The sequence below is a fragment of the Pholcus phalangioides genome, unplaced genomic scaffold, assembly GCF_987345545.1.
Source record: "Pholcus phalangioides strain wild (caught in Gottingen) unplaced genomic scaffold, Ppha-v1.0 ptg000022l_1, whole genome shotgun sequence".
In the NCBI taxonomy this organism is placed as follows: Eukaryota; Metazoa; Arthropoda; class Arachnida; order Araneae; family Pholcidae; genus Pholcus; species Pholcus phalangioides.
The window spans coordinates 34,476,693-34,490,732 of NW_028301615.1; the positions used below are offsets into that span (position 1 = coordinate 34,476,693).

General features: G+C 42.7%; 1 protein-coding gene across 1 annotated transcript; it reads left to right on the forward strand.

Moving 5' to 3' along the window:
• Positions 1–9,339: 9,339 nt before the first annotated feature.
• LOC149070238 (leukocyte elastase inhibitor-like) lies at positions 9,340–13,085 on the forward strand. Its single transcript, XM_089250229.1, has 2 exons — positions 9,340–10,155; positions 12,427–13,085. The coding sequence occupies exons 1-2, from the start codon at positions 9,481–9,483 to the stop codon at positions 12,970–12,972; spliced, it is 1,221 nt and encodes a 406-aa protein (XP_089106355.1). The 5' UTR covers positions 9,340–9,480; the 3' UTR covers positions 12,973–13,085.
• Positions 13,086–14,040: the final 955 nt, after the last annotated feature.

A 14,040-nucleotide genomic window follows, 5' to 3' on the forward strand; every position in this document is an offset into this window, starting at 1 on the left:
AAATCATTTTTCTGACGTGAAACTGTCATCGGAAGAGAGATAAATGGGTACGGCTTGAAGAGCGATATATATATAGAAATTGTTCGCATGTAATACTGTATATTTATCTCTGTGATTTGTAAAGGAACAAGCGAGCAGCTCTTTTACAATTCGAAAAGGTTTTTTTTAATCTTTCTATCCTCCTGTGTGTAGTGATTCATCCTCCCCACACACATCTATATATGTGTCTTTCTTAGAACTAATCCTTCTATTTTGCATATACTGTGCATAAAAGTAAGAAAAAGAACAAGAAAACCTACAAAACAAATTTGTAGGTGAGGGCTAAAAAGCGAGAAACACTGTACTAATACTTCCTTATCTAATCATCTACTTTTGCTCTCTGTACTGTTCCTCCCCCACCCAGTGATGGTAACCTCTTCCAGCGAAATTTACCTCAAAAAATTCCCTTTTGACTAAATTTCCCCCCCCCCACGCACTCAGAAAAATGTGCTGCCATCTAACGGGGCAAATACATAATCAAGTATTTTACAAAGAAAAGTATTGCACTGCATTAATTTCTTAATTTTTTGCAAAAATTATTTTGTTTGATGAATTCTCCAAATTTCCCACAAATGTTGAGAAATTGCCCACTTGAGCAAATTTTAGACAATTTTTCCCACGAATATGGGAAATTCCCCACCTGATGCATCAGGCTCCCTAATATAATAGTTATTTTAATTAAATTAAGTTAATTTATATTAATGAAAAAGTTTATGAATTGTAAATTGGTATTAATTACAAAGAAAAACATGCTGAATTAATATCCAATTTTTTAAACTTCTCAAATATGTTATTTAAGTAACCAGTTATCATGTATATAAAAAATGTGCAATTTGGTCTTGAATTTGAGGAGCGGTCAAACATGGGTTAACATTTTAATTTTTTAACTTTTAAAATTAAATACTTTTATTAAACACTTATACACGTATGGCGTTCACTGGATGAAAACAAAATCAGCCTTTAAAGATACGGGCGAAACGACCGCAAATACGTATGTGAAAGGGGCCTTAGACATGGGAACACCAGTGTCGATTGTTTAGGGACAATTTTAGGTTGTGGTGTTGCAGGGAAATTTTCTCTGAAATCGTTGTGAATAAATGGAATAGCTTAACTTCGGGTATCTTGAATTCTAACACTACTATCACGTTCAAAACGAAAGAACATAAGAATTGGGGAAAATCGAGGAACTATCCACACTATAGTTGCCTTATCTAAGAGAACCGTAAGTTTTATGGGCGGTGTATTTTTATTTCATCATAATCATGTTTGTATTAGGCCGGTATTACACTATAAAAAGTTTGATATAAAATCCCTCTTACAAAACTTACAAATTCCAACCAATAGAGAGCTACATTAGGTCACATTCGAGCAAATGCAACATATAAGCTTATTGGTTGAATTTTTTATTTTTTATAAAATTTCTTTTACAAAACTTTCACAGTGTAATCCTGGCGTTTTATTTTTGCACGTTTTTATTTTCTCGGGGGGGGGGGGGGGGGGTAATTGCTCTTATTTTGCGGGTTGCTGTATTTTAATTATATTTGACATCCATATGTTTAATGGGCATTCTCTTTTCATCCACCTCATTGGGCTTTTTGCCTGTTGTGGCAGTTGTATTTGTATCTGAAAGACACAAGGGACTTATTAATTAAATATAAAAATTTGGGTGCGTAGCCATCGGAAAACATTTGGTTCATTTGTCGCTCATGAAGTCGCAACACAACCACAGCTCGGGAATTTAGTTAATAACGAGAGATTGTTGTTTTGTATGTGTGTGAGAAAAAGTATTAAATGACTGACACCTATTTCTCTTACACTTTTATCGGACTTGCAATACTTGAATTTCCTAATTCACGGCGAAATAGTGAAAATGCGTAATGGTGAACAGGTGTTCATGTTTTCAATCTGAAATCATTTGACGAGGATTCTCGTATCGCAACCAAATTCTGGCAGAACCTGCTTGAAGTTTATTCCTGAGAAGCACGAAAGCCGTTTGATCTGCTTTCACCATATGTTTTGCACCAAATCATTTGCACCATATTTTTCTTCAAGTGTTTGCCGTTCTTGTGGGGCTTTCCAAGAAAATATCCCATGGTGGGATGTCAAGTGACCTCGGAGGTCAAGCATATAGCATTCTTGCTGAGACGCCATTTTCAGTTGTAGCGATAGTAGCGTCACCAAAACTTCTATAGCGCTACCAAACAAGGGGAGTTTCAATATTTTTGAGTTTTCCTTTATTTCAAGCCCGTTCTAGTAAGTGTATGTTCAAAAAACAGTTTATTATAGTATTTTGAAGTACCGTAAATCATTTTGAACAGCCCTGTACATACACGACCTGGAAGCTTTCAATCAGGTGATAGTCATGCATTTAGATTTCGCTGAAGCGAGTGAATCAGTTTCACAATATAAATGGATAGGTAGCCAAAATGACTCACGGCAAGATAAACCAGATGCTTTCCAGCCTGGGTAGTTCGACGAAACTCTTAGTGATAGGACGATAGATTTGACCATTTTTTCCCCTTTTTTCGTGGGGGGGGGGTACTTGGAGGTCCCCCCCCCTTGTTGTACTTGGAGGTTCCCCCCCCGCGCTGCAGCCTTGACGGCAGACCTGTGTCCATGAAAGCTAGTCTTGATCGAATCAATAGTTATTTGAACGTTCCAACTAAATCCTGTTTGTTGTTTCTTTACTGGTATCGGTGATTCAACTTTCTCTGCATAAATATTGTAGACAATTTCAACTAAAAGCAAGGGTGCATAACTTCCGGCCCGCGAAGTTTGTTCCGGTAGTAAAGTATCAACACACACAACACGATAAATGCTTGGTTGACCATATTTCTTTCATAAGAATATATTCTTTCTTAGAAGAAAGCTATGGAAAGCTCGTAAAGTTGCCAGTTACAGCCAAAAAAAATTATTGTCGAAGGTAGGTGAAGTTGCCCTTCGCAAACAGAAAAATTGCCAAGGGCAAGTGAAGTGGCCACCTATCGCTAAAATTGCTCAAAAATCACCAATCACGAAAAATGATGGATGCTGAAAGGCAAAATTTAACTCACTAAAAAGAAGTATATGTTTGACAAAAACTCTCACTTCTACGTTTCTCGCAGTTATAAGACGATTTTTTGCGGTTTCGGTCGAAGGTACAGGGAAATAATAGTATTCGCTTTATACGTCTTTCAATTACGCGTCTTTTTTCCTTGTTTCCTTGCACCAACGGAAAAGTGAGAGATCACTGTATGTAAGATGAACGTACTAATTTGACTATTGAGTACTCCCCTTAATTCATCACTACGTGATAAATAAAGTCACTTCTTTTTTATACACTGAAGAGCCAAAAAAACTGGTCCACCTGCCTAATATCGTGTAGGGCCCCCCGCGAGCCCGCAGAAGTGCCGCAACACGACGTGGCATGGACTCGACTAATGTCTGAAGTAGTGCTGGAGGTAATTGACACCATGAATCCTGCAGGGCTGTCCATAAATCCATAGGAGTAAGAGGGGGTGGAGATCTCTTCTGAACATCACGTTGCAAGGCATCCCAGATATGTTCAATAATGTTCATGTCTGGGGATTTAGGTGGCCAGTGGAAGTATCTAAAGTCAGAAGAGTGTTCCTGGAGCCACTTTGTAGCAATTCTGGACGTGTGGGGGGTGTCGCATTGTCCAAGTCCGTCGGAATGCACAATCGACATGAATGGGTGCAGGTGATCAGACAGAATGCTTACGTACCTGTCACCTGTCAGAGTCGTATCTAGACGTATCAGGGGTCCCATATCACGCCAACTGCACACGCCCCATACCATCACAGAGCCTCCACCAGCTTGAACAGTCCCCTGTTGACATGTAGGGTCCATGGATTCATGAGGTTGTCTCCATACCCGTACACGTCCATCAGCTCGAAGCAATTGGAACCGAGACTCGTCAGACCAGGCAATGTGTTTCCAGTCCTCAACCCTCCAATGTCGGTGTTGTCGTGCACAGGCGAGGCGTAAAGCTTTGTGTCGTGCAGTCATCAAGGGTACGCGAGTGGGCCTTCGGCTCCGAAAGCCCTTATCGATGATGTTTCGTTGAATGGTTCGCACGCTGACACTTGTTGATGGCCCAGCATTGAAATCTGCAGAAATTTGTGGAAGGGTTGCACGTCTGTCGTCGCTGGTCCCGTTCTTGCATGATCTTTTTCCGGCCGTAGCGATGTCGAAGATTTAATTTTTTACTGGATTCCCGATATTCACGGTGCACTCGTGAAATGGTCGTACGTGAAAATCCATATTTCATCGCTACCTCGGAGTTGCTATGTCCCATCTCTCGTGCGCCGACTATAACACCACGTTCAAACTCACTTAAATCTCGATAACCTGCCATTGTAGCAACAGTAACCGATCTAACAACTATGCCAGACACTTGTGTGTTATATAGGCGTTGCCGACAGCAGCGCCGTACTCTGATTGGTTCCATATCTCTTTATTTGCATACGCATGCCTGTACCAGTTTTTTTGGCTATATTTATCGTCCTTTTTTCTGGTAGAATAACTAATCCAGGGAACCAGTACAAGTACCAAATAAAGTTTGTGTTCTTGCTATGTTATCCGTCTTAAATTGTCCACCCAGTATTTGAAACTAAAGCCAACCACCATAATTACTTTCATATGCAATGGGAGGACTACACTCAGAAGAGTACTCCCACTCACAGTCACCGGAACCCGGGAGCTGAGGATGCTTGTGCCCCCCTCCCAATAAATTTCAAGAAGGGGATTGCCCCCCCCCCCAAACAATAAATGAATATACACTCATTGCCATAAAAATTGGCGCACCAAGAAATAATTGTGGGATCGAAACGAAAGTTGGCCTGAAGGTACATATCGGGCAGATATGCAAATGATTAGAAATGCAGCGTGATTGCGCATTGCGTAATGCCACTAGAGGGCGTTGAACTTCGTTCTCCTTGGAGTATAAAACAGGTAAGCAGAGTTTGCTGGAGTGTATTTAATCGTTTGCAAAGGAAATGCTGAGGTAGACATGCCGTTACGCCGCCGTCGAAGACCATATGAGCAGTTGTCAGAGTTCGATAGGGGAAGAATCATCGGGATGATGGAAGCTGGGTGGTCAGCTCGGCGAGTAGCTCGTCAACTAGGCCGTTATGATTTTACTGTGAGGATGTGTTGGGACCAGTGGACAGAAGAGGACGCCCTCGACAGACCAGTCGTCGAGAAGACCGTCACATCATCCGAAACGCACGCGTAGAGCCAACTGCCTCATTGGCCGCTATCCAGACACAGCCAGCAGTTTCACTACGGGCCCCTGTGTCTTCCCGAACCATCTCAAGGCGCCTGGCTGAAGGACATCTGGTATCGCGGTCCCCATTACGTGTGCTGCCAATGACACCCACCCACCAACGCCTCCGTTTGGAGTGGTGTCGAGCACGACGGGATTGGACTGCAACGGAATGGAACCAGGTCGTCTTCAGCGACGAATCGAGATTCAACTTGAGCATTGATGACAATCGTGTTCGTGTGTGGAGGCCCCGTGGTGAACGCTTCAATCCTGCCTTCGCTGTACAGCGACACACCGCTCCCACAGCTGGTGTCATGGTATGGGGTGCCATTGCTTACGATACACGGTCACTCCTAATATTGATCCATGGCACAATGACAGCCCAGCGGTACGTCCATAACATCCTTCAGCCACATGTGTTGCCACTCATGGCAGGGCTCCCAGGAGCCATTTTTCAACAAGACAATGATAGGCCACACACAGCAAGGATGTCACAAGACTGCCTCCGCCACATTACCACCACTTCCCTGGCCTGCTCTATCCCCAGATTTGTGACCAATCGAGCATATCTGAGATCATTTGGGACGGCAAGTTGGACACCCTACGAGGTTGGTCGAACTAGAAACGCATTTACAGCAACTGTGGAACGAGATGTCTCAGGACATCATACGGAACTTGTATGCCTCAATGCCCGCTCGTATCGCATCGTGCATTCGCGCTAGAGGGGGTCCAACAGAGTACTAAAACTTCTGTTCATCTGTACTTTTTTCTGCAGTAAATGATCCTTTTTCTTCGATTTTCTAATCACTTACTTATATCAACGTAGTACTTACATGTGTAAAATTTCGTTTCATTTTGACGATTTCTTCTGGGTGCGCAAATTTTTATGGCAATGAGTGTACAAGGAAACGGACCTCCCCTCTCGTGCATAAGGACTTGTGTCCCATATATACTGGACAACTTGAAGCTTCGTGTCGGCGCCTCTGTGGTCCTACTTTTCCCTTTTTCGAGAACGTTCTACGACAAGAACCTCGATACATACATGCGTATTGGTACCTCTACAAAGCTGGCCTTCGGCAGAGCCGTTGGTGGTTGAGTCGTTCACTGTTCATACTGCTGTTGATGGTTGATGGTGTCCGTCCGTTTGCTGCTGCTCTTCGTATACCTCCCAGTGTAAAAAGAATTGCTGATTACTATTTTACTTGGTTATCGTCATCCAAATATTTTCGAATCCATTCCACGGTGAGTTCTGAATTTTAATCTTTTCGTTCTCTCAAGAAACGACGGAATACGATATTTACAGTTAGATGGCTTCTGTTAATGGCTGATGCACCCCAAAAATTAAGCAAATGTATAAAGTAACGAAAAAATTAATCTTTAAAAAAATATATTTATTTGCCGCATTTTTTTGGAACTTTTTTAGGGACGGGGCGAATTTTCAGATCCACTTCAGAAAAAGGGAAACGGAGGAACGTAAATAACATAAGCTTTCCTCTCCCTGAAAAACGCTTACCTGAACCATTTTGGGGTTTGTGTCGGACAAGGACGGGTTGTTATCTCCTCCGCCCTCCCCCGTGTCACCGCTGGAATCGATAAAGCATATTGAATGAGTTGATAATAGGTAATGTTCACTCAGAATGTTGACTGGCAAAATTTGTAACGTCTGATACCATCTACTGCCGCTGTGCGGTCGTGTGGGCATCGTGGTGGACTCTCATCCTGAGGATCCAAGTTCGAATCCCGTTGATGGCGCAGTGGTGGTCGGCTGAAGTTGGTTTTCTGCGGTTTTCCAGCTTCGAGGCGCGAATGCGAGACGACTGACACATAACAGGAAAATTTAAGCACTCCCATCTTTACTTCAGAGAGTAGAAGACAGATGGCAGAATACACAATGTACTGTGAACGTCCAGGCTTTATCGCTATTGCAATTTAAGCATAGTGGTCATAAGACTGCGGGAAAACCTACTGGTGTACCAGCTAGGCGAAGCTACCCCAGGGTGCCCCTCGCCAACTCTCTCGCCTCCATGCCTACATCCCATTCCTAACCTAACAATAGCCCAGCATCACCGCCCGGCACCACCAGCACGTTCGAGCCCCCAAACCCAAACATCCTCAGCCAAGTCCTACAACAGCCTCCCAGACCACCCAAATCTTCACACTACGCCCCGCGACCGAACTCACCCGCTCCTCCCGGAGCCTCATTATAAACAATAAATAGCAGCACACAAAACATATTTATTGAGATTCTGATGCTTCACGACACGGGCCTTTACAACGCATCCGTTTGTAGTGATGTCAATTCTCAACAGGTCCTCGGTCATTCATTGCATTGTGTGCAGAGCCTTTGTGGCCTGGCTACACGGTTATCCGTCTTTTTCACGCACAGGACCCCTGTGGCCAGTCTACATGGACCTCCTCCCTCTTCATGTGCAGTGCCCCATTGACCTAACTACAAGGGTATCCCTGTTCTTCATGTGTAGGGCCCCTACGACAAATGGCGGCATGAACAGGAAACACGTGCAACTCGACAATATGAGTACCTTTGGGGCAGGGTCGCAACTAGGAGGGATGCAGGCGGGTCAGATGCCCAGGGCGCCAGACTAGAGGGGACGCAAATTTCACTCTTTAACCTCTCCTTCAACATTATGAGGGGGCGACAAAAGCGTACTTGCCCCGGCTGACCAAGCATCTAATTGCGGACCCTGCTTGGGGGCCACACATCACACTCAGAATAGACATTCCGGCATGTGCCGATTTGTCAGAAATTCCGTAGAGCAATGTGTACAAGGTGCACATACGGTTAAGTAGTACCGTCTACTACTACTTTCAACCATAGATGTCTCGAAAAATTTCGGTTTTTTTTCTTTTATTTTTCCCGCCCTCGGAAATTTTCCGCCCTCTTAAGTTTTTCCCCCACGGCAACTACCCCTGTCACCCTATCTACTTCTGGTCCAGTCCTTGAAGATGATGTTTTCTCATGCAATCATCTCTTCCAGTAACAACAATTTTTCTCAACGCTGTCCTACCTTATCCAAAAATTGTATTCAAAGTGCGGTGCGCCTACAACTTTACATGCCTACTCTATCTTCATACGTCCCATTTTTAACATATACGTATTTATTTTAATTAAAATATGATTTCGTTTCAACTGTTCACTCGAATATGCGTGGCGAAAAGAATTGCTTTATTTAAACGTGTAGAGTAGTGGTTCCCAAACCTTTTTAGGCCATGCCCCCACCAAAGCCAATCTGAAATTCGGATATCCAATTCTTAATATATAAGAAGGGAAATAAGCAAAAAAGTATTCCCTTGTGAAAGGATACCGCCCCCCCCCCTTTCCTAAACCGTTCAGAACATCCGAAAGCTGCACAAGTATTGTCCATTCTAATCAAAAATAAGACAGCATGTGGAGATCGTCGTATCAACAGCCATAAGGAAAGCATTGCCAGCGAGATTCCCTGACCAGCCTTTTGACCGGAGTCACGTGACTCCGATCTTTTCTTCACATTGTAACCTCTCGCGCGCTCTCTATATTATTATTACTCTGTGTTTAAACCTCTTCCAAAGAAAACACTTGGAGAAAAATTAAGAGAAAGAAATCATCAAAAGAAGCTGTTTGAAAGTATAAATTTGAACTTATATAAATAATGTCGGAGTTCTAAATAGTTCCAACCCTTAACAAAAAAATAAACTCGTTCTCAAATTGCTCCCCTTAAAATTCAAATTATCCGCTTGGGGGACGTGGGCCTCACTTATAGAATCACCGATGTAGAAGCATGTGACTTTCGCACCTGTTTCCTCATGCTTTTGTTTCAAAAACGAAATATATGAATTTCTTAATTTACAGTGAAATCATTGAGGAACAGGTGTTCATGTTTTCAATCAGAAATCATCTAAAAAATAGAACATAAACGCAGCATTCCGTGTTGCTAAAATCAACTCTAAAACAAAAAAATTTTTGACGTATACTTGTGTGAAGCAGAAACGCTGTTGAATATTCAATAAATCGCATTCCTTCGATCTGACAACCTTTTCAAATATTATGCGATTCCACGCATAGCACACTCACGCATTTGTAGTCGTTCTGTTCTATTGTGCAAATACTCAATTGCGCATTTTGTTCTTATATATATCTCACTTCACTCGTTTATATTTCAGAAGAGAGCAGAGGAAAAATGCCGTGCTTGAACGCGTTAATTTTCGTACCCGCTCTATTGCAAATCCTGGTATCAACACCCGTGAGTTCATCAGACCTGTGTGGATCATCCAGCACATTGATCAGAAACATAAACGACTTCGGTTTCGAGCTGAGCAGAAAACTGGACCAGACTGGGAACCTATTCATATCTCCGTTCAGCATATATGCCGCGATCGTGATGACATACATGGGTGCGAAGCAAAACACAGCTACTGAAATCGAAAACGCCCTGCAGTTGGATCGCGACGGCCTAATTTTGTCTGGCTTTAACAACTCTTTCAAGACCCTTCTGGGAAACTTTCTGAACAATTCGAGAGGCAATTACAGTTTGGAAACTGCGAACGGACTTTTTCTGCACAAGGATTTTCCCGTGAAAAAAGAGTATTTAAGCGAATTCGAAGATTTCGGACAAGCCATAGTCAAGCAGTTTGATTTCATCAAAGGTGGTGAAGCAGCCAAGAAAGAAATAAATGAATGGGTTGCCAAAGCCACTAACGCCAAGATAGATAAGATGCTTTCCGAAACACCGCCTGCTTCAACGCAATTCATAATATTGAATGCCGTATATTTCAAGGGTTTCTGGGAGACGCCTTTCAACGAGAACCACACGTACGATGGCACTTTCCACATGACTGGCAGTGAAAAGAAACAGGTGGGTGCTTCATATTTCTACCTTTAATGAGCGCACACGAATGCTAATCATGTTCGAATGAACAGTAATTAGAATGTTACATGAAACTGAATTAATTTTATGTTCACTCAATGGAACTGGACTAGTGACTCCCCCGAGGTCAAATTTGTGTCCGCACACCTTCAAATATCGATAACTTATTATAGTTTGGCAAAAATTTTTCAGTGGATATGTTGGACTTCGTCCTGATTTCTAGTCCTGCCCATACTTTGTCACTCTTTTGGTCACTTTCTGACACGGTGCTTTTGCAAACTTAAGTCCGTCTTTCGGCCACTCACGTGCTTGCAAACTCTCTTGGTCATTCACATGATTGCAAACTCTTTTGGTCATTCACATGATTGCAAACTCTTTTGGTCATTCACATGATTGCAAACTCTTTTGGTCATTCACATGATTGCAAACTCTTTTGGTCATTCACATGATTGCAAACTCTTTTGGTCATTCACATGATTGCAAACTCTTTTGGTCATTCACATGATTGCAAACTCTTTTGGTCATTCACATGATTGCAAACTCTTTTGGTCATTCACATGATTGCAAACTCTTTTGGTCATTCACATGATTGCAAACTCTTTTGGTCATTCACATGATTGCAAACTCTTTTGGTCATTCACATGATTGCAAATTTCTTGGCCTCTGTTTTGGTTACTCACGGACCTGGTCTCTAGGGTAACTCCCATGCTTGCAAACTTTATGAGTCACTCATTGATCTAGTGTCTCTCTCTCTCTGGGCACAAGTGACAAATTTTGCCTTCTTCCTAGCATTCTATTAATTTTCTTGACAACTCTTTCCTCAAATTCACGGGCTCTCATAATTTGCAGCGCTGGGCTATGCAGACCTATAACACGATACTGGCATAACATGAAAATTCTAGCATTCCATCTTTGCTTCAGCAAATGCAAGACAGATAGCAGTATGAACACAAAACAAGCGCGGCTCTACAACATAGATACATTAGGGCCACTCATTCGCTCAGACCACATTCCGGCATGTGCCTATTCGTTAGAAATTCCGAAGAGGAATATGTAGGAGATGCATGTACGTTTAAGAAGAAGAAAAAGCCTTGAGCTATAAGCCGCTAAGCCCTGGGCCCAACTGGGAGCGGGGTGCGAGCAGATCTGGTACTACGCGCTCTTGACCCAGAGAATGGTTCCCCGTTTGATGTAGAAGGAGTAGTTAAAGGGTGAATTCGGCACCCCTGGGGAACCAAAATGAGTGCTTGCCCCGGCTGACAAAGTATTTAGTTGCTGCCGTGGCTAACCCTCTTCGTAAATACGCTTCAGTGCATGCGTTATGTTGCTGATGTTCCCTTTGACACTGATATTCAGATCATATATGCTCAACCCATGGCCCGCGGGTCCAATGTGGCTCTAGGAGCTGTCTGATGCGGCCCGCAACTTCAAACCTAATTTTGTAAAAATGAACAAAGAAGAACATTTCCAAATCAATTGAAAGACCTGTAGCTCATACACTGATCACTTGAGAAATGCACGGCATATTTACAGATAACCCAACTTTTTAAGCAGTTCATAAAATTTTCCTGATCCGCATTATAACTGCCGCACTGGAAATCACTAAACCTTCTAGAAATTGCCATCTATTTTCAAGAAGAATATTTTTTCCGATCTCGTAAGCTGATAAATGCGTCTCCCACTCCACCACAAAATAATTAGAAGGAGGCGAAAAACCCTATCGTTTCCTCTCTGTTATTTACGCTGTAAGGATAATCGTATACAACCTCGAGCAAAAAAGAAGACACATCCTTTCTCTCCCCCCTTTTACTATCAGACTTTGAACAAAAGCTGACTCCGCCCACTGGTAATTTTTTAATGTTAAAATGTAATCAAATCATTTTGCGGCCCCTAGCGTTCCCGTTTCGCGGCCCTGTGCGGCTGTGCTTTTCGCACCTGCCAAAGTCCGGCCCTGTTTGCGGCGTAGTTCCAGAGCACTTAAGCCGATTACGGTGCTGTTCCACGTCACTTTAGTTACAAGTGGCACATTTACAGATCATCCATGTGACACGGGCCGTATTTACAGATCATTTAAGTGGCCGTGACATGTTTTCAAACCAATGAAGTGGCCCGCTACACATTTGAAAACCATCAATGAAGTGCACTCTCCTAAACGTTGAGCACCGTTGGTTCAGTTGCTCCAAACTAATTTTGTCTAATGCCTAACTCTTCGTTACTATGCCAGTGATGGATTCACTTCTTTGTTTCTTTGCGTTTCAGGTAAAAATGATGAAAATGGGTGGAGACGTCTATCCGAAATTTTTTTTCCACGACGACAAAAATACCGGGTACAAGTACCTACAGCTTCCTTACAAAGGCGGCGACATCTTCATGCTTCTGGTCTTGCCCCGTAGTGATCAGGACTTCTCAGACGCACCGATGAGCTCATCTGAACTCTGCGACGTGTTCGCCAAATTGAAACAACATATGATGGACACGGTAGCGATCCCGAAATTCAGCCTCCGATACAGAACTGAACTGAGAAATGCGTTGATCGCTCTAGGTATCCGGGATTTGTTCAAAGCCGATTCCTCTGACCTCCGGGGGATAAGCGACCACGGCAAGCTGTCAGTGTCCTCCGTTATCCTCAAGGCCGTCTTGGACGTCAACGAAGAAGGAACTGAAGCGGCAGCTGCAACGAAAGTGGCCGGCGTAGGAGCGACGTTGGTGAAAATCGAATTCGTGGCTGACCACCCCTTCTTGGTCTACATCGTTGACAAGAGGAACGGACTAGTTTTATTTTCTGGCAGAGTTACTGATCCATAGAACCGTCAACATAACACCTAACAGGTCTCATTCACTCATATTTTGTGCATTGTGTTCGTAATATGTGAACCATTTTGTATTTACTAGTAGAATAAAGGAGTGATTTGATCCTAGGTTATTATGGTCGTCTACTTATACAACCTTCATGAAAAACTGATGATCTTCAACTCATCTTCGAACAAAGGTTTTATTTCTCTAGGGACGAGAACGGTCTGAATCTGTTGATCCATTACATTACATAGTTATTTTCATTATTGGTTTTTTTTTTTTTTTTTTGCCTCTATTCAGAGTGCTGATTCACTTCCATCTGGTCAGTTATCGTATTAACTACACAATTGCCCCGGTAGGCGATTCTTGTCGACTTCAAGCCACCAGAAGCATATTACGTTCATTTGGCTGGAACCGACTGTTCGGCACCAGCAACTTCATTTGGCTGGTTTACACTGCTTACATACACAGCCGTTCGTAATGGCATAGTAAAAAGCCATTACGAACGGCGGATACGACACAGTCAGCAAGCAAAGCACCACAACGAAAGAAAATTCCAATGTTAATTATTGAAAGGGCTGATAGAGTACTGCGTGTGTGTACCATATATATATATATATTTCTTATAGGCAGACCTCTACCCTCCAAATGCTTGCAATCAATTTTCCCACACTATGGGGAATAACACTAAAAACATTGAGAAAAAAAAATTCTGAAAGTAAATATGGCCGTCTTTTCCAAACAATTAAAACCCGTTTCTTTGTGACTCGCAACGTCTGGGTATTCTCAGAAACAATCATTTGAGTGTCCTCTCTAATTTGTCATCAGCCAGCTAAAAACGACTATTTTTGTATATTTCAGCAATCACTCTTCAGAAGAGTGATTGTCCTTGTTCCCTTGCACTTCTCTCACTTACGCGTCTTTTTTCTTTTGCAAGGGAACAAGGAAAAAAGACGTGCAAGTGAGAGAGACGTATAAGCGAATACTATTATTTCCCCGTACCTTCGACCGAAAGTGCAGAAAATCGTCTTATAACTGAGAGAAACGTAGAAGTGAGAGTTTTTGTCAAACATATACTCT

Bases quoted from the DNA above. Each gene is read 5' to 3' on its own strand.
- LOC149070238 (XM_089250229.1), top strand. From the start codon at position 9,481: ATGCCGTGCTTGAACGCGTTAATTTTCGTACCCGCTCTATTGCAAATC. The intron at 10,156-12,426 runs GTGGGTGCTTCA...TTTGCGTTTCAG, and splicing joins CTGGCAGTGAAAAGAAACAG to GTAAAAATGATGAAAATGGG.